Here is a 20,594-nt window from a genome sequence, read left to right as displayed (position 1 = left end):
GGCTGCCGTCCAGCAGTCTCATAAGCCAATCGGATGATGCTTTTCAACCAAAAGGAAAGAGAGGTAGCAGTAGCTTTCTGCCCTCTCCTCTTACCAGAATAAACGACAAACAAGGATGATGTCTGTCTGAAATCCTTTGTTGCTTCTAAATAGAATTTTAAAGCACGGACCACATCTAGGTTGTGTAACAAACGTTCCTTCTTCGAAACTGGATTCGGACACAGAGAAGGAACAACTATTTCCTGGTTAATATTCCTGTTGGAAACAACTTTTGGAAGAAAACCAGGCTTGGTACGTAAAACTACCTTATCTGTATGGAATACCAGATAGGGTGAAGTACACTGCAAAGCAGATAATTCAGGAACTCTTCTAGCAGAAGAAATAGCAACCAAAAACAGAACTTTCCAAGATAGTAACTTAATATCTATGGAATGTAAGGGTTCAAACGGAACCCCTTGAAGAACTGAAAGAACTAAGTTTAGACTCCATGGAGGAGTCATGGGTCTGTAGACAGGCTTGATTCTGACTAACGCCTGTACAAACGCCTGTATATCTGGCACGGCTGCCAGACGTTTGTGCAACAAAACAGACAGAGCAGATATCTGTCCTTTTAGTGAACTAGCTGATAAACCTTTATCCAAACCCTCTTGGAGAAAGGAAAGTATCCTAGGAATTTTAATTTTACTCCAAGAGAATCCCTTGGATTCGCACCAACGGATATATTTTTGCCATATCTTATGGTAAATTTTCCTAGTCACAGGTTTTCTGGCTTGAACCAGAGTATCTATAACTGAATCTGAAAACCCACGGTTAGATAGAATCAAGCGTTAAATTTCCAAGCAGTCAGTTGCAGAAAGACTAGATTTGGATGTTCGAATGGACCTTGTACTAGAAGATCCTGTCTCAAAGGTAGCTTCCATGGTGGAGCCGATGACATATTCACCAGGTCTGCATACCAAGTCCTGCGTGGCCATGCAGGAGCTATTAGAATCACCGAGGCCTTCTCCTGTTTGATCCTGGCTACAAGCCTGGGAAGGAGAGGGAATGGAGGAAACACATAAGCTAGATTGAACGACCAAGGCGCCACCAATGCATCCACTAGTGTCGCCTTGGGATCCCTGGATCTGGACCCGTAGCGAGGAACCTTGGAGTTCTGATGAGACGCCATCAGATCCATATCTGGAATGCCCCATAGTTGAGTTAACTGGGCAAAGACCTCCGGGTGGAGTTCTCACTCCCCGGGATGGAAAGTCTGACGACTCAAATAATCCGCCTCCCAATTGTCTACTCCTGGGATGTGAATTGATATAGATGGCAGGAGTGATCCTCCGCCCATTTGATAATCTTGGATACCTCTCTCATCGCCAAGGAACTCTTTGTTCCCCCCTGATGATTGATGTACGCTACAGTCGTCATGTTGTCCGACTGAAATCTTATGAATCTGGCCTTCGCTAGTTGAGGCCAAGCCAGGAGCGCATTGAATATCGCTCTCAGTTCCAAAATGTTTATCGGGAGAAGAGACTCTTCCCGAGACCATAGACCCTGAGCTTTCAGGGAGTCCCAGACCGCGTCCCAGCCTAAGAGACTGGCGTCGGTCGTGACAATGACCCACTCTGGTCTGCGGAAACTCATTCCCTGAGACAGGTGATCCTGAGTCAACCACCAGCGGAGTGAGTCTCTGGTTACCTGGTCTACTTGAATCTGGGGAGACAAGTCTGCATAATCCCCATTCCACTGTTTGAGCATGCACAGTTGCAATGGTCTTAGATGAATTCAAGCAAAAGGAACCACGTCCATTGCTGCAACCATTAATCCTATTACCTCCATGCACTGAGCTATGGAAGGCTGAGGAATAGATTGAAGAACTTGACAAGCGTTTAGAAGTTTTAACTTTCTGACCTCTGTCAGAAAAATCTTCATTTCTACAGAATCTATTATTGTTCCTAGAAAAGGAACCCTTGTGGACGGGGACAGGGAACTCTTTTCTATGTTCACCTTCCACCCGTGAGACCTGAGAAAGGCTAAAACAATGTCTGTATGAGCCCTTGCTTTGGAAAGGGACGACGCTTGGATTAGAATGTCGTCTAGATAAGGTGCTACAGCAATGCCCCTCGGCCTTAGAACCGCTAGAAGGGACCCTAGCACCTTTGTGAAAATTCTGGGAGCAGTGGCTAAACCGAATGGAAGAACCACGAACTGGTAATGTTTGTCCAGAAAGGCGAACCTCAGGAACTGATGATGATCTTTGTGGATAGGAATATGCAGGTACGCATCCTTTAAGTCCACGGTAGTCATATATTGACCCTCCTGGATTGTTGGTAAAATCGTCCGAATGGTTTCCATTTTGAATGATGGAACTCTGAGGAATTTGTTTAGAATTTTTAAATCCAGAATTGGCCTGAAAGTTCCCTCTTTTTTGGGAACTACAAACAGGTTTGAGTAAAAACCCAGACCTTGTTCCGCTGTTGGAACTGGGTGTATCACTCCCATCTTTAATAGGTCTCCTACGCAATGTAAGAATGCCTGTCTCTTTATCTGGTCTGAAGATAAGCGAGACATGTGGAACCTTCCCCTTGGAGGGAGTTCCTTGAACTCTAGAAGATACCCCTGAGAGACTATTTCTAGTGCCCAGGGATCCGGAACATCTCTTGTCCAGGCCTGAGCAAAGAGAGAAAGTCTGCCCCCTACTAGATCCGGTACCGGATCGGGGGCTACCCCTTCATGCTCTCTTGGTAGCAGCAGCAGGCTTCTTGGCCTGTTTACCCTTGTTCCAGCCTTGCAATGGGAAGCGTTACCCTCTTGTCTAGAGGCTGCAGAGTTAGGAGCTGGTCCATTCCTGAAATTGCGAAAGGAACGAAAATTAGACTTGTTCTTAGTCTTGAAAGGCCTATCCTGTGGGAGGGCATGGCCCTTTTCCCCAGTGATGTCTGAAATAATCTCCTTCAATTCTGGTCCGAAAAGGGTCTTACCTTTGAAAGGAATATTAAGCAATTTTGTTTTGGACGACACATCCGCCGACCAAGATTTTAGCCAAAGCGCCCTGCGCGCCACTATTGCAAAACCTGAATTTTTCACCGCTAATTTTGCCAATTGAAAAGCGGCATCCAAAATAAAGGAATTAGCCAACTTTAGTGCGTGAATTCTGTCCATGACTTCATCATATGGAGTCTCCTTTTGGAGCGAATTTTCTAGTTCCTTGAACCAAAAAGACGCCGCCGTGGTGACAGGAATAATGCACGAAATCGGTTGAAGAAGGAAACCTTGCTGAACAAATATCTTTTTAAGCAATCCTTCCAATTTTTTATCCATAGGATCTTTGAAAGCACAACTGTCCTCAATAGGAATAGTTGTGCGCTTGGCTAACGTTGAAACTGCCCCCTCTACCTTAGGGACCGTTTGCCATGCGTCCCTTCTGGGGTCGACAATGGGGAACATTTTCTTAAATATAGGAGGGGGAACAAAAGGTACACCTGGCTTCTCCCACTCCTTAGTCACTATGTCCACCACCCTCTTAGGTATCGGAAAAGCATCAGCGTGCACTGGGACCTCTAAGAATTTGTCCATTTTGCACAACTTCTCTGGAATCACCAAAGAATCACAATCATCAAGAGTAGCTAGCACCTCCTTAAGCAGGGCGCGGAGATGTTCTAGCTTAAATTTAAATGCCACGATATCAGGTTCTGCCTGCTGAGAAATTTTTCCTGAATCAGAAATTTCTCCCTCAGACAGACCCTCCCTCACTGCCAACTCAGATTGATGTGAGGGCATAACAGATAAATTATCGTCAGCGCCAACTTGCTCATCCTCTGTATTTAAAACTGGGCAATCACGCTTTCTGGGAAATGCTGGCAGTTTGGATAAAAGATTTGCTATAGAATTATCCATTACTGCTGTTAATTGTTGCATAGTAACAAGCATTGGCGCGCTAGATGTACTAGGTATCGCCTGCGTGGGCAAAACTGGTGTTGACACAGAAGGAGAGGATGATGAGCTATCCCCACTACCTTCATTTGAAGAATCACCTTGGGCAACTTTATTAAATGTGACAGTACTGTCCTTACTTTGTTTGGACGCCATGGCACAATTTACACATACATTTAAAGGGGGAACCACCTTGGCTTCCATACACACAGAACATATGCTATCTGAAGGTACAGACATGTTAGGCAAATTTAGGCAGGCTATTAATGCAATAAAAACGATTTTAAACAAAACCGTTACTGTCTCTTTAAATAATAAAAGGAACACACTTTATTTCTGAATGTTCAAAAAACTATGAAGGAAATATCCGATCTTTATAAAATTTACACCCCAGTGTCTTAATGCTTTGAAAGTATTGCACACCAAGTCTCTAAACCCTTAAATGAGCAAACCGGAGCTAATAGTTCAATTAACCGGTTTAAACACACTACAGTCCCTGCCACAGACTTTGCTGCGGCTTTTACCTTCCTTATGGGTTATTCACCACAGAAATAAGCCTTCCTGAGTCAGTTTCTCAGCCACAGGACCCTCTCACATGAAGCTGCATGCACTGCCTTTAGAAGAAACTGCGCAACTGAGGCGCGAAAAGGAGGCCTCCTCCCTCTGCATACCAGAGTGAAGGGGCCTTTCTGACTAGATTAGGTGTCTAAACAACTGCCAGGCGTAATTAAAACGTTCCCAAAAGTGTTTCAAAGTTCACAAAACACTCCAAATGTCATAAAAATATGATATAAGCAAATCGATTTAGCCCACAATAGTGTCAACCAGCATAGAGCCCAATTTATAAGCCTTTAATCTGTTACTGAGTCTAAGAAAATGGCTTACCGATCCCATAAGGGAAAACTGACAGTCTTCTAGCATTACTATGTGTTGTTAGAAAAGAGACTGGTCATACCTGAAGCAGATAAGTCTGCAAACTGTTCCCCCCAACTGAAGTTCTCTGGTTTCAACAGTCCTGCGTGGGAACAGCAATGGATTTTAGTTACTGGTGCTAAAATCATACTCCTCTTTTAACAGAACTCTTCATCACTTTCTGTTGTAGAGTAAATAGTACAAACCGGCACTATTTTAAAATAACAAACTCTTGATAGAAGAAATAAAACTACAACTAACACCACATACTCTTTACCATCCCCGTGGAGATGCTACTTGTTCAGAGCGGCAAAGAGAATGACTGGGGGGCGGAGCCAGAGGGGGGGCTATATTGACAGCTTTTGCTGTGTGCTCTCTTTGCCATTTCCTGTAGGGGAAGAGAATATCCCACAAGTAAGGATGAAGCCGTGGACCGGACACACCAATGTAGGAGAAAAATAACATGTAGCGCGGACCTTTCTAATTAGTATTTCTTACTTGATCCCAAGTGGGAGTATATCGAGTATTACCTTGAACAGTATTAGTGTTATTCACATTTCACATAGTCAACCTTTTTCATGTTAATACAAATTCAGGGAAGGGTGTATACAGAGAGACTACGTGCAAAAAGGGGTGTAAGGGGTGTTTACCAAAATACTACGTTATGTGTAGTGATTGGTTCTTAGGATATGACATCATTAACCTCTGTTTAGCAGTGGCTATTGGCTAGCCGTAGTCACTATGGTGATGCGTCGTGTGGGGGTGAGATAAGGACTAAATTGCCGTAACTGACTGAGCCATTGAGGTGTATACATATACACACACATATCTAACCAGTGATACGTCAACCACTTAAATATATCAAAAGTTCATTAAAGGGACAGTCAAGTCCAAAAAAAACTTTCATGATTTAAATAGGGCATGCAATTTTAAACAACTTCCCAATTTACTTTTATCACCAATTTTGCTTTGTTCTCTTGGTATTCTTAGTTGAAAGCTAAAACTAGGAGGCTCATATGCTAATTTCTTAGACCTTGAAGACTGCCTCTAATCTGAATACATTTTGACCACTAGAGGGCATTAGTTCACATGTTTTATATAGATAACATTGAGCTCATGCACGTAAAGTGACCTAGGAGTGAGCACTGATTGGCTAAACTGTATGTCTGTCAAAAGAACTGAAATAAGGGGGCAGTCAGCAGAAGCTTAGATACAAGATAATAACAGAGGTAAAAAGTATATTAATATAACTGTGTTGGTTGTGCAAAACTGGGGAATGAGTAATAACATAATTTATGCTTACCTGATAAATTCCTTTCTTCTGTTGTGTGATCAGTCCACGGGTCATCATTACTTCTGGGATATAACTCCTCCCCAACAGGAAATGCAAGAGGATTCACCCAGCAGAGCTGCATATAGCTCCTCCCCTCTACGTCAGTCCCAGTCATTCGACCAAGAATCAACGAGAAAGGAGTAACCAAGGGTGAAGTGGTGACTGGAGTATAATTTAAAAGATATTTACCTGCCTTAAAACAGGGCGGGCCGTGGACTGATCACACAACAGAAGAAAGGAATTTATCAGGTAAGCATAAATTATGTTTTCTTCTGTTATGTGTGATCAGTCCACGGGTCATCATTACTTCTGGGATACCAATACCAAAGCAAAAGTACACGGATGACGGGAGGGATAGGCAGGCTCATTATATAGAAGGAACCACTGCCTGAAGAACCTTTCTCCCAAAAATAGCCTCCGAAGAAGCAAAAGTGTCAAATTTGTAAAATTTGGAAAAAGTATGAAGCGAAGACCAAGTTGCAGCCTTGCAAATCTGTTCAACAGAGGCCTCATTCTTAAAGGCCCAAGTGGAAGCCACAGCTCTAGTGGAGTGAGCTGTAATTCTTTCAGGAGGCTGCTGACCAGCAGTCTTATAGGCTAAACGTATTATGCTACGAAGCCAAAAAGAGAGAGAGGTAGCAGAAGCTTTTTGACCTCTCCTCTGTCCAGAATAAACGACAAACAGGGAAGAAGTTTGGCGAAAATCTTTAGTTGCCTGCAAGTAGAACTTGAGGGCACGAACTACATCCAGATTGTGTAGAAGACGTTCCTTCTTTGAAGAAGGATTTGGACACAAGGATGGAACAACAATCTCTTGATTGATATTCCTGTTAGTGACCACCTTAGGTAAGAACCCAGGTTTAGTACGCAGAACTACCTTGTCTGAGTGAAAAATCAGATAAGGAGAATCACAATGTAAGGCTGATAACTCAGAGACTCTTCGAGCCGAGGAAATAGCCATTAAAAACAGAACTTTCCAAGATAACAATTTTATATCAATGGAATGAAGGGGTTCAAATGGAACACCCTGTAAAACGTTAAGAACTAAGTTTAAACTCCATGGCGGAGCAACAGCTTTAAACACAGGCTTGATCCTAGCTAAAGCCTGACAAAAAGCCTGGACGTCTGGATTTTCTGACAGACGCCTGTGTAACAAGATGGACAGAGCTGAAATCTGTCCCTTTAATGAACTAGCCGATAAACCCTTTTCTAACCCTTCTTGTAGAAAAGACAATATCCTAGAGATCCTAACCTTACTCCAGGAGTAATGTTTGGATTCGCACCAGTATAGGTATTTACGCCATATTTTATGGTAAATCTTTCTGGTAACAGGCTTCCTAGCCTGTATCAGGGTATCAATAACCGACTCAGAAAAACCACGTTTTGATAAAATCAAACGTTCAATTTCCAAGCAGTCAGCTTCAGAGAAGTTAGATTTTGATGTTTGAATGGACCCTGTATCAGAAGGTCCTGTCTTAGAGGTAGAGACCAAGGCGGACAGGATGACATGTCCACTAGATCTGCATACCAAGTCCTGCGTGGCCATGCAGGCGCTATTAGAATCACTGATGCTCTCTCCTGCTTGATTTTGGCAATCAATCGAGGAAGCAGCGGAAAGGGTGGAAACACATAAGCCATCCCGAAGTTCCAAGGTGCTGTCAAAGCATCTATCAGAACCGCTCCCGGATCCCTGGATCTGGACCCGTAGCGAGGAAGTTTGGCGTTCTGGCGAGACGCCATGAGATCTATCTCTGGTTTGCCCCAACGTCGAAGTATTTGGGCAAAGACCTCCGGATGAAGTTCCCACTCCCCCGGATGAAAAGTCTGGCGACTCAAGAAATCCGCCTCCCAGTTCTCCACTCCCGGGATGTGGATTGCTGACAGGTGGCAAGAGTGAGACTCTGCCCAGCGAATTATCTTTGATACTTCCACCATTGCTAGGGAGCTTCTTGTCCCTCCCTGATGGTTGATGTAAGCTACAGTCGTGATGTTGTCCGACTGAAACCTGATGAACCCCCGAGTTGTTAATTGGGGCCAAGCTAGAAGGGCATTGAGAACTGCCCTCAATTCCAGAATGTTTATTGGAAGGAGACTCTCCTCCTGATTCCATAGTCCCTGAGCCTTCAGAGAATTCCAGACAGCGCCCCAACCTAGTAGGCTGGCGTCTGTTGTTACAATTGTCCAGTCTGGCCTGCTGAATGGCATCCCCCTGGACAGGTGTGGCCGATGAAGCCACCATAGAAGAGAATTTCTGGTCTCTTGATTCAGATTCAGAGTAGGGGACAAATCTGAGTAATCCCCATTCCACTGACTTAGCATGCATAATTGCAGAGGTCTGAGGTGTAGGCGTGCAAAAGGTACTATGTCCATTGCCGCTACCATTAAGCCGATCACCTCCATGCATTGAGCTACTGACGGGTGTTGAATGGAATGAAGGACACGGCATGCATTTTGAAGCTTTGTTAACCTGTCCTCTGTCAGGTAAATCTTCATTTCTACAGAATCTATAAGAGTCCCCAAGAATGGAACTCTTGTGAGAGGAAAAAGAGAACTCTTCTTTTCGTTCACTTTCCATCCATGCGACCTTAGAAATGCCAGAACTAACTCTGTATGAGACTTGGCAGTTTGAAAGCTTGAAGCTTGTATTAGAATGTCGTCTAGGTATGGAGCTACCGAAATCCCTCGCGGTCTTAGTACCGCCAGAAGGGCACCCAGAACCTTTGTGAAGATTCTTGGAGCCGTAGCCAATCCGAATGGAAGAGCTACAAACTGGTAGTGCCTGTCTAAGAAGGCAAACCTTAGATACCGGTGATGATCTTTGTGGATCGGTATGTGAAGGTAAGCATCCTTTAAATCCACAGTGGTCATGTACTGACCCTCTTGGATCATGGGTAAGATTGTCCGAATAGTTTCCATTTTGAACGATGGAACTCTTAGGAATTTGTTTAGAATCTTTAAATCTAAGATTGGCCTGAAAGTTCCCTCTTTTTTGGGAACCACAAACAGGTTTGAGTAGAACCCTTGTCCTTGTTCCGACCGCGGAACCGGATGGATCACTCCCATTATTAACAGATCTTGTACGCAGCGTAGAAACGCTTCTTTCTTTATCTGGTTTGATGACAACCTTGACAGATGAAATCTCCCTCTTGGGGGAGATAATTTGAAGTCTAGAAGGTATCCCTGAGATATGATCTCTAGTGCCCAGGGATCCTGAACATCTCTTGCCCAGGCCTGGGCGAAGAGAGAGAGTCTGCCCCCCACTAGATCCGGTCCCGGATCGGGGGCTCTCGGTTCATGCTGTCTTTGGGGCAGCAGCAGGTTTCCTGGCCTGCTTGCTCTTGTTCCAGGACTGGTTAGGCTTCCAGCCTTGCCTGTAACGAGCAACAGCTCCTTCCTGTTTTGGTGCAGTGGAGGTTGATGCTGCTCCTGTTTTGAAGTTCCGAAAGGGACGAAAATTAGACTGTCTAGCCTTAGCTTTGGCTTTGTCTTGAGGTAGGGCGTGGCCCTTACCTCCTGTAATGTCAGCGATAATCTCTTTCAAACCGGGCCCAAATAAAGACTGCCCCTTGAAAGGTATATTAAGTAATTTGGACTTAGAAGTAACATCAGCTGACCAGGATTTTAGCCACAGCGCCCTACGTGCCTGTATGGCGAATCCTGAGTTCTTAGCCGTAAGTTTGGTTAAATGTACTACGGCCTCCGAAATGAAGGAATTAGCTAGTTTAAGGACTCTAAGCCTGTCCGTAATGTCGTCTAGCGTAGATGAACTAAGGTTCTCTTCAAGCGACTCAATCCAAAATGCTGCCGCAGCCGTAATCGGCGCGATACATGCAAGGGGTTGTAATATAAAACCTTGTTGAACAAACATTTTCTTAAGGTAACCCTCTAATTTTTTATCCATTGGATCTGAGAAAGCACAGCTATCCTCCACCGGGATAGTGGTACGCTTAGCTAAAGTAGAAACTGCTCCCTCCACCTTGGGGACCGTTTGCCATAAGTCCCGAGTGGTGGCGTCTATTGGAAACATCTTTCTAAATATTGGAGGGGGTGAGAACGGCACACCGGGTCTATCCCACTCCTTAGTAACAATTTCAGTTAGTCTCTTAGGTATAGGAAAAACGTCAGTACTCGCCGGTACCGCAAAGTATTTATCCAACCTACACAGTTTCTCTGGTATTGCAACGGTGTTACAATCGTTGAGAGCTGCTAAGACCTCCCCTAGTAATACACGGAGGTTCTCCAATTTAAATTTAAAATTTGAAATATCTGAGTCCAATCTGTTTGGATCAGAACCGTCACCCACAGAATGAAGCTCTCCGTCCTCATGCTCTGCGAGCTGTGACGCAGTATCAGACATGGCCCTAGCATTGTCAGCGCACTCTGTTCTCACCCCAGAGTGATCACGCTTGCCTCTTAGTTCTGGTAATTTAGACAAAACTTCAGTCATAACAGTAGCCATATCTTATAATGTTATCTGTAATGGCCGCCCAGATGTACTAGGCGCCAAAATATCACGCACCTCCCGGGCGGGAGATGCAGGTACTGCCGCGTGAGGCGAGTTAGTCGGCATAACTCTCCCCTCGCTGTTTGGTGAAATTTGTTCACATTGTACAGATTGACTTTTATTTAAAGTAGCATCAATACAGTTAGTACATAAATTTCTATTGGGCTCCACCTTGGCATTGGAACAAATGACACAGATATCTTCCTCTGAGTCAGACATGTTTAACACACTAGCAAAAACTTACAACTTGGTTATAATCTTTTTTAGCAAAAAACGTACTGTGCCTCAAAGAGGTACTAACGATTAAATGACAGTTGAAATAATGAACTGAAAAACAGTTATAGCATCAAACTTTAAAACAACAAAACTTTTAGCAAAGGTTTGTTCCCATTAGTAAAATAACAATAATTAAATTTGACATAAAAAATACAAAGCAACGTTTTTATTCACAGTCACTATAAGAATTCTCACAGCTCTGCTGAGAGAATTTACCTCCCTTCAAAGAAGTTTGAAGACCCCTGAGATCTATCAGAGATGAACCGGATCATGCAGGAAATATAAAAGTAACTGACTGGTATTTTTTGATGCGTAGCAAAGAGCGCCAAAAACGGCCCCTCCCTCTCCCACACAGCAGTGAAGAGAAACGAAACTGTCACAATTAAAGCAAAAAAACTGCCAAGTGGAAAATAATGCCCAAATATTTATTCACACAGTACCTCAGCAATGTAAACGATTCTACATTCCAGCAAAAACGTTTAACATGATAGATAGTTATTAAAAAGGATTAGTGACCTTTAACAGAGTAGTTCCGGTGAAATACCATCCCCAGAATACTGAAGTGTATACATACATGTCATTTTAACGGTATGGCAGGATTTTCTCATCAATTCCATTCAGAAAATAAAAACTGCTACATACCTCAATGCAGATTCATCTGCCCGCTGTCCCCTGATCTGAAGCCTTTACCTCCCTCAGATGGCCGAGAACAGCAATATGATCTTAACTACTCCGGTTAAAATCATAGTAAAAAACTCTGACAGATTCTTCCTCAAACTCTGCCAGAGAAGTAATAACACGCTCCGGTGCTATTTTAAAATAACAAACTTTTGATTGAAGTCATAAAAACTAAGTATAATCACCATAGTCCTCTCACACATCCTATCTAGTCGTTGGGTGCAAGAGAATGACTGGGACTGACGTAGAGGGGAGGAGCTATATGCAGCTCTGCTGGGTGAATCCTCTTGCATTTCCTGTTGGGGAGGAGTTATATCCCAGAAGTAATGATGACCCGTGGACTGATCACACATAACAGAAGAAAAAGGGAGTATCTTTCTTTTTAAACAACAAAAATTCTGGTGTTGACTGTCCCTTTAATAATGTCCAATGTCCTAGTGTGGAAAAAGGGGAGATGTAGAGCCAAGAGTTAGTTAGTGACTAAATAATGAGATGTCTAATAGGATGTAAGTGTGAATGTAACTTGCGATATGGATAAATAGTAATATATTAATGTACTCTATACTGGCCGTGGCTTAACTAGATGTTAGAGTCGCTCAGCAGTGTTATAATTTAAGAGGACATCTGATCCTATTTTAGATCAAACAACATAAATTAATGATATATGTCAAAAGAGAGATATCCCATTATATTGGATATAGTTGAAGTGAACGTACTATCTAGATATGTTCATAACCGGTAAACAGAGTGTACAGGTCAATCTGTATCCACAAACTACTAACTATTTCCACCAAAGTGAATATTACTAAAGTGCTGGCAACAGGTAATATAGTGCCACTATGTGATGTACCTTGGTGATTATATAAATCAGTTATATCAACTAACTATAAGTGATAACAGTGCTTGTCATATAAAAGCTATAGCCACTAGTGAATCTAAAACCACTAATGGCAGTGATCTAAATAACATGTTAAAATGATTATTAGCAAAATTCATAATTGATAGTGCTACTATTGTGTAGTTTTGTAAGTGATACACTGTGTATTATTAAGTTTTAACCTATATTCTAGTGATTAGGTGAACTAATAGGGAATATCTATACTGTCATATAATAGTGTGAGATGTAGTGTAATAAGTTTTAGATATGGTGTATAACATCACCAATGGTGTGAATAAATAAAATGTAAAAAGCACAATAAGTGTGCACTATAGTAGATCTAAAAAAGCAATCTAAGTTGATCAAAGATATAAGGCTGCTACATCCACACATTCACTGAGACCCTCTGGAACCAATGTATGTAATTTGTGGATCCAGTAGGTCTCCCTACGGCGAAGAAGAAGCATAGGGTTATGACTATTTCTAGATATATGTTTAATGGGAAGAATGGATAGAGTTTTTGAGCTTCCTTTATCAACTTAAGTGCAGTGTCTTGATACACTATGTTTTAGCAATTTTCTTTTTACTTTGCGAATATGTTTGCTCCAGAGTCTTTATTTTGCGGCTCGTGCGTCCTACATATTGGGACCCACATAAACAATGTATTAAATATATCGCATAAGTGGATTCGCAGGTGAGGCGTTTTTTTTTTTTTTTTTTTTTTTTTTTTTTTTTTTTATTTGTTATTTTTACATATTGTACATCAAGCAAAATTCAACAATCAAAAGGCAATGCAGCGTTGTAAACAGAAATGTTGTGAGTTGGGTTTGCCTTTTCTTTTAAGGCGTTCATGGTCCAATAGCTAGTGCAACCATCTGAGAAAGTCTGTAGGTGGAAGGCTCATTGGATTCTTGCTGCATAATGCTTGAGTATGTGGGTTGGTCATGACAAAAATAACGATCAACAAGTAAAAACAAATAAAGACTAACATAACAACAAAAATATAACTTAAGAAAGTTTCCTGCTGATCCCTCGTTAAAAATTGATAAAAGAGAGAGAAACATATCGCTCACCTGAGGAAAAAGGTCATGGGCCGTCCTGGCGGTCCGGCACTCCCCGATCTCTAGCGTGATTGTCAGTTCCCGGCAAGACTATCCAGTAGCTGATAGTAAGGTATGTATAGCGTGTATATGGTATATGGGAAAAAATGATGAAATGTCTCAAAGGTACTCCCGCCATAAGAAGCTGGCATCTAAGATGGTCTGTGTTTTGTTACGGCACATGTAGCCATATTTTTCTAGGGAGAACTGTTCCTCAACTTCCTCGACCCACATAGGTTTGTTTAGTGTGATGGGTTTTTTCCAATGTTTAGCTATCAGTTTTCTAGCACTGTTAAGGCCTATTTGTAGGACTAGCGTCTTTAGGCGACATGGTATCTTTGGTAAGTCATTCAACAAGGCTATTTTCGGTGTTAATTGAAAGTTGGCTGTGAGGCATTGTTTATAGTAGGTTTCAGCTGCATCCCATAGAGGACGTATTTTAGGGCAATGCCACCACATATGTACGACACTACCAAGGGCTCCACAGCCTCTCCAGCATGAGCTTGAGGTGCCGGGGTATATATTGGCTATCCTCGATGGCGTTAGGTACCATCTAAGGAGTAGTTTAAAGTTTAGTTCTAGTATCGATGTAGAAGAGGAGGATCTTTTAACTGATCGAAATATTTTATTCCAGTCTTCTATGTCTAGGTCTATTGTAAGATCTGTGTTCCACTTGGCAGTGAATGATGGTAATGTGTCTAAGGTGGTACTTATGAGGATCTTACGTGATAAGGAGAGTGTCCCTCTTGGGATTATCCCAGTGAGGCATAGATGTTCAAAGGCAGTGGGTCTCCTTAGGAGATCTATTTTGTAAGGCGATGTGTGTATATAATGGTGTAATTGGGCATATTTTAGCCATTTGGAAAATCTCCCCTCAGCTATCTCCGTTAGTTTATCTCTTTCTAATAATTTCCCTGCTTCCGTGAATTTGAATAGGGGGATGGTATAGTCCCACTCAATTAGTCTTTGAAATCCCTTGTCTAGGCCCCCTATCATTTCTGCATTTAGGACAACTGGGAATAGGGGTGATCTGTATGTGGATATGTGGTGTTTAGTGGCTATTATATGGTCCCAGCATCTGAAAAGCTGTTTGTGAATTTCAAGGTGAGTGCATTGGGGAGGTCTAAGGTCTTTGGATACCCAGCAGAGAGCATGAACTTGGGGGGCTTTTAGAATATGTGAGTCTATTGTAACCCAAGCTTTATGTTCATGTATTTTGTGCCAGTCCAGGATCCTTTGTAATGTAACTGCTTGGTAATATTCCTCAATCTTAGGTAGGCCCAGCCCGCCATTCAGGTTGGGCCTGTACAACGTGTTTTTATTGATTCTTGGTTTGCATTTATTCCACACAAATGTGTTAAGGGTTTTCTGGACTTTACTTAGGTATGAAAGCGGTAGGTGTAACGGGAGGGTTTGTAGCATATAGAGGATCCTGGGCAATGTTGTCATTTTTATGGCTTGGATCCTACCCCACCAGGAAATTGGTTTGTTCGTCCATGATTTAAGGTCCCGCTGCGTATTGAGGAAGAGTGTGTTGTAATTTTTGTCAAATAGGGTTGTCTGGTTCGGTGAGAGGTGGATTCCTAAATATTTGATTGTGTCTGTTTTAAGTCGTAGTGGGCAGACCGACGATAGGGCTTTAAATTTGGTGTCAGACAAATTAATGTTTAGGATCTCAGATTTCTGTTTATTGACCAGAAAGCTGGTATATGTACCAAACTCGTCCAACTCAGACATGATTGCTGGTATGGACGATGATGGGGATGAGACTGTGAATAACACGTCATCCGCGTATAATGCTATTTTGTAATTTTGTTGGTCAATCTCTATTCCTTTAATGTGTTGGTTCATACGTACTCGCGATGCAAAAACTTCCATCATTAAGATGAAGAGGATCGGGGATAGCGGGCATCCCTGACGTGTGCCATTCTGAATTGGGAAGGGATCTGATAGAATTTTGTTAACTTTTACTTTAGCATTTGGGTGGGAGTATAGGCTGAATATTCTGTTTATGGTTTTGGGGCCGAATCTTAAGTTTTTTAAGAGTAATTTTAAAAATTGCCAATTAGTTCGGTCGAAAGCTTTTTCAGCATCTATAGCTATAAGTACTGATTCGATGTTTTGATATTTGGAGAATTCTATTAGTGTTAGGGCTCTAAGGGTATTGTCTCTAGCCTCTCGGCCAGGTACGAAGCCTACTTGGTCAGTGTGAATAATGTCGGTGAGAACTGAATTTAGGCGGTTTGCTATAATTTTCCCTAAAATCTTTATATCGACGTTTAAAAGTGAAATTGGTCTGTAGTTGGCTGGGTCATCGCTTGATTTGTCTGGCTTTAAAATAACTGTGATGTGTGCTGCTAAAGAGTCGTTTGTGAGGGTGCTTCCTTCGTCAAGGGCCGTAAAGTGTTTTAACAAATGTGGAGCTATGATCTCTCTGTAAGTCTTGTAGTATAGGTTGGTTAAGCCGTCTGGTCCTGGGCTTTTCCCTGTGGGGAGGTCTTTAATAACGTTTAGGATTTCTGTCAGAGTAATGGGCTTTTCTAGATCTAGTGTTTGTGTTTGTGTTAATTTGGTAAGGTTGGCCGATTGGATATAATTTATCATCTGTCGTGTATGCTTTGGGGTGGTATTGGTCTCAAGATTATAAAGCCGTCTGTAAAAATCCCTGAAGTGTGCAGCTATTACTTTACTGTCCTGGATAATTTCTCCTTGGGGGGTCTTAAGGCTATGAATGTGTGTCATGTAGGCTCTGTCTTTAAGTGAGTTGGCTAATAATCTGCCTGGCCGATTACCTTCATAAAGGTATTTCTTTCTGAGTCGTAAAGTTTTCCTCTGGGCTTCAGAGAAAAGTAGAGTATTAAGCTCTTTTCTTATGTTTGTCAGTTTGCTAAGAGTGTCTCTCTCTTGTGGTCTCTGTTTATGTCTGAGTTCAAGCGTGTGTAGTTCTGTTGTCAGGGAATTTAGTTGAGTATCGTACTGTTTTTTGAGGTATGCTCTGTGTTTGATACATTCGCCCCTAAATACTGTTTTATGAGCTTCCCACACAAAAAGAGGGTGTGTTTCTGGTATCGCGTTAGTGTTGAAGTAATCAGTTAAAGTTGTCTTTAATTTCTGTGTGGTTGGAGGGTGGTGAAGGAGATAGGTGTCTAGCCTCCATATAAATGGGAGTGTAGGTGAGTCTGGCCAATTTAACTCTATTGTTATCAGAGAGTGATCAGACCAAGTCGTTGGGATAATGTCTGAGTCATGCAGTAGGGAGAGGTGAGACTGATCTATGTAGAGATGGTCTATCCTAGAGTACATTGTCCACGGGTGTGAGTAGAAAGTGAAGTTCCGCTGTGACGGATGTTGCAGTCTCCAAGTGTCGACCAGGCATAGATGCCTAATGCACTTAAAGATGGAGTGTGGGGGTCTTAGTGAGGTTTTAGTGTTATTTGATGTTGTGTCTATAGCCGGGTTCAAGGTGACGTTTAAGTCTCCTCCCAAGATAAGACAACCCCTGTTTACTTCTTGCACCATGGTTTTTAATTTGTTATAGAATTTAGTCCTATTTGTGCTGGGGGCATATATATTGACCAGAGTGACGGGTCTGTTGTATATAAGGCCTACCAGAATGAGTATTCTGCCCTCTGTGTCTTGTTTAGTGTGCAGTAATTTGAAAGGGAGAGAATGGTGTATGAGAATCCCTACTCCGTTCTTTTTCTTATCATTGGAATTAAGGAAGCAAAGAGGGAAGTTTCTGTTATGAAATTTGGGTTCCTTGAGTCTGGGGAAGTGTGTTTCTTGTATGAATGTGATGGAGCTTTTTTGTTTGGTGAACCATTGTAGGGCGACTGACCTCTTCGTGGGAGAGTTCAGACCTTTAGCATTTTGGGAGGTTATCAGTATTGGTCTATTTGCCATATGTGTTTCTGGTGTATGAGTAGTGTGCTAAAGTGTGGTGTTCTATGTCTCTTACCGTAGAGTCCTGACAAGGTATGTCTGGGGTGTCCGCTTTTCCGATATGTAATATATACCTTTGAGTGCGTAGAGGAGTGCCGGAGTCGCCACCACCGCCATGTGATGACCTGTCGATTCTATGTTCTCCCAGGGGAGCTGAAATAGAAGAAACTGTCAATAAAATGAGCAGCCTAAGAGGTCGTAAGAACACAAGCCTCTCTTGAAGTGACAGATGAGCAATAAGGGAGGGTATGCAGGAGGAAGAGAAAGAAGTAAGGAGACGGTAGAGGGAGAAAAACAAACAAACCATTAACAAAACAAACAAGAACTGGTTCAAGATCAGGGATAATATCCCCGGTCTTAGTAATGAAAACATGGAGGATGGGTAGTAATACAGTATTACTACTAACGTTTCCCCTTGCTTATGCTTATATAGTATATGAAGAGAGAATGTTTACTAAATGTTGGCGTGAAGAGCACATCAGCTTTATAGGTATCTAGGTAATATTGCAATTCAGGGCTTAAACAGAGTTGTCCAATGACATCTGGATTTGTGTATATCCAATTAGAGTTCTGTGTTTATTCTCAGTCTCTCAGGTTGGGACTGAAGTCGAGGTCTGAGGGGCGCTGGTTGTTGAGAGCGTTGTTTTCCTTTTCCTGCTGACTGTAGTCCATCTCTGGCGTTGGATCTTTGGTATGGAGTTTGTTGTTATGTAGATATCTTCTGCTTGGTCCGGAGGTTGTGGTATTTGTCTTGGTAAGGGGATGTTTAATTGAGTGCAGAAAGAGTCCAAATCTTCGAGGTCTTTGTAGGTAGATTCTTTGTTTTCCTTGATGACTCTTATGGAGAAGGGGAAACCCCACCGGTAGGGGATATTGTGATCTTGTAGATGTGATGTAAGAAATTTGACTTCTCTTCGTTTAGAGAGGGTTAGCGGGCTTAGGTCAGCAAATATTTGTATCTTGTCCCCATCTTTGCATATGGGTGCTTTCTTTCTAGCTGCGGCTAGTATTAGTTCTTTATCTTTGAAGTTGTGACAACGCAGGATAACATCCCTTGGTGGGGTTTTAGGTGGTGGTTTAGGTTTTAAAGCTCTGTGCATTCTGTCTATGGAGATGTTGGTGTCTTCTTTATTGTCTAATAGGTGGCTAAAGAGGTCTTGAACATATTGTGAAAGCGTGTCAGTTGTTATGCTTTCTGGGATTCCCCTTATTCTTAGGTTTTGGCGTCTGCCACGATTGTCCAAATCTTCTATTTGCATCTGCATTTGTCGTATTTCGTTAGTTTGGTGTTGGATCTGCAGACTTTGCAGATTGATTGGTTCAGAGATCTCTTCAGCATGTCCTTCTAATTGTTGCACTCTGTTGCCTAGTTCTCTAATGTCTTTTTTGACCTCAGATAAGCTGTCTCTTATAAGCTGGCTGACCTGGCTCATGAATATTGTGAAGTCCTCTTTTGTAGGAAGCGAACTCAGGTCTGCTTTTGTTAGAGGGAGGGTAGATTCAGGTAGAATGGTATCAGCTTCTTCTTCTTGCATGTCACTATCTGATTGCATATTGTTGGAAGGTACTGAGCTGGCTGTGTCTACTGTTTTAAAGTAGGAATTAAGCTTTGAGACAGAGGTAGTGGTTGATTTGGTCGTTTTATCACTTTTAGTAGTGCGCTTAGACGTCATCTCTGTATTATGTGAGTTGTGATGTGGTTGTTGCTGTTAATCAAGTGATAAATGTGCTTTGTCAGCACCTCTTCATGCTTTAATGGGGTTGGAGGTTATGCAACAGTTTCCCACGTGCAGTGTGTGGCCGAAAAAGGTATATTTACAAGGCGGCAGCCGGTGTAAAGGTAGGCCTGTTAATTTAGACCGAGGCCTGATTATTGGTAATGTGCCCCTTTATGCTTGGAAGCCGTATTATGTCCGTAAAAATGAGATAGGGTTGTGTTTTACATCTCCTAGCTTGTAATGTGGGACTTAGATGTCTGTGGTGATGAAGTGCTTACCCCGGTCTGTTCAGCAAAGATGTTTCCTCAGCTCGTGAGCTGTTGGCCCACTAAGTATAGTTCTCCGTTCCGGTGGGTCCACCGGGAGTCACTGTCGGCAACCAGTACTGGTCAGTTACCTTAATGATATCGAGGTAGGATTCCGGAGGGGCGGCTGTTATGCGAACCTGTTGTGTGGCGGTGATCAAGCTGCCGTTCTGTAGATAGCGATGGCGCAGTTACTTAAAGATGGCGCCGGGTATTTTCTATGAGCGCAGGGTTTGGAATCGTTTTCTTGCGGTCACAGCCTCCCCCGTCTCAGTGTTGTAGCAAGTAATGCTTCTCTAGGTCTTAGGTCTGTTCCGGTGACTTTTAGGCTCTTCAGTTGGTTATTTCACCCTTCATGTGTGCTTTGTGGGGAAAGGTTATACGGAGCTTCGTTATTCTGCAGCCATACTAGTTCACGGCTCAGGTGAGGCGTTTTTTAATTACATATTGTTCTACTGTGCTATTAGACTGAAAGATCTTGGTGCCACTTTTGACCACCTTACACATATTAAATCTCGATTTGTGACACCTAAATGAGCCACACTGAGGTACAAAGCTACCCAAAAAAGTTTTATTATTATTGTTTTTGATATTGATGGCCATAGTAGATTTAGTTAGAAATATTTTATCTCTAACTATCTTACTAGGTGCTAATTTGTTCTTTAGCGTGGGGGCTCTTCTGAACACTATTTTGGGTTTAGAGGATATCTGGTTTTTAAAAAAAGGATCATCACATATAATAGACCAATGTTTAGAGATGATTCTCTTTATCTCACGGTGTTGGCTACTATATCCAGTAATGAACAATGGAGTGTTTTTTTCACCAATTGACTTCTGTTTAGCATTTTTGTTCTTTGTGAAATATGTTGGTCTATCATAATTGAGGGCTCTAAGGTAACCCTTTTGTATAAGGTCTAGAGGATATCCCTTTTCAAGGAATCTATCCTTCAAGATAAATGACTGAGACTCATAACTTTCTTTTGTGCTGCATTTTCTCCTTATGCGCCTAAACTGCACATAGGGAACAT

General features: G+C 42.3%; 2 protein-coding genes across 3 annotated transcripts in view; both read right to left on the bottom strand.

Annotated features, from left to right (window-relative positions):
* The window catches only part of LOC128655584 (tetraspanin-10-like), a 38,029-nt gene extending 24,438 nt beyond the window's left edge, over positions 1–13,591 (bottom strand). Inside the window, exon 1 of the mRNA XM_053709177.1 lies at positions 13,575–13,591. Coding sequence (XP_053565152.1) covers positions 13,575–13,591 — 17 coding nt within the window. The remainder of the gene's footprint in view (positions 1–13,574) is intronic.
* Positions 1–20,594, bottom strand: part of TASP1 (taspase 1) — a 680,735-nt gene that overhangs the window by 567,795 nt on the left and 92,346 nt on the right. The window lies entirely within an intron of this gene.

Source organism: Bombina bombina, chromosome 4 (genome assembly GCF_027579735.1).
Source record: "Bombina bombina isolate aBomBom1 chromosome 4, aBomBom1.pri, whole genome shotgun sequence".
Lineage (NCBI taxonomy): Eukaryota > Metazoa > Chordata > Amphibia > Anura > Bombinatoridae > Bombina > Bombina bombina.
This window is presented reverse-complemented; position numbering and strand designations above follow the sequence as displayed.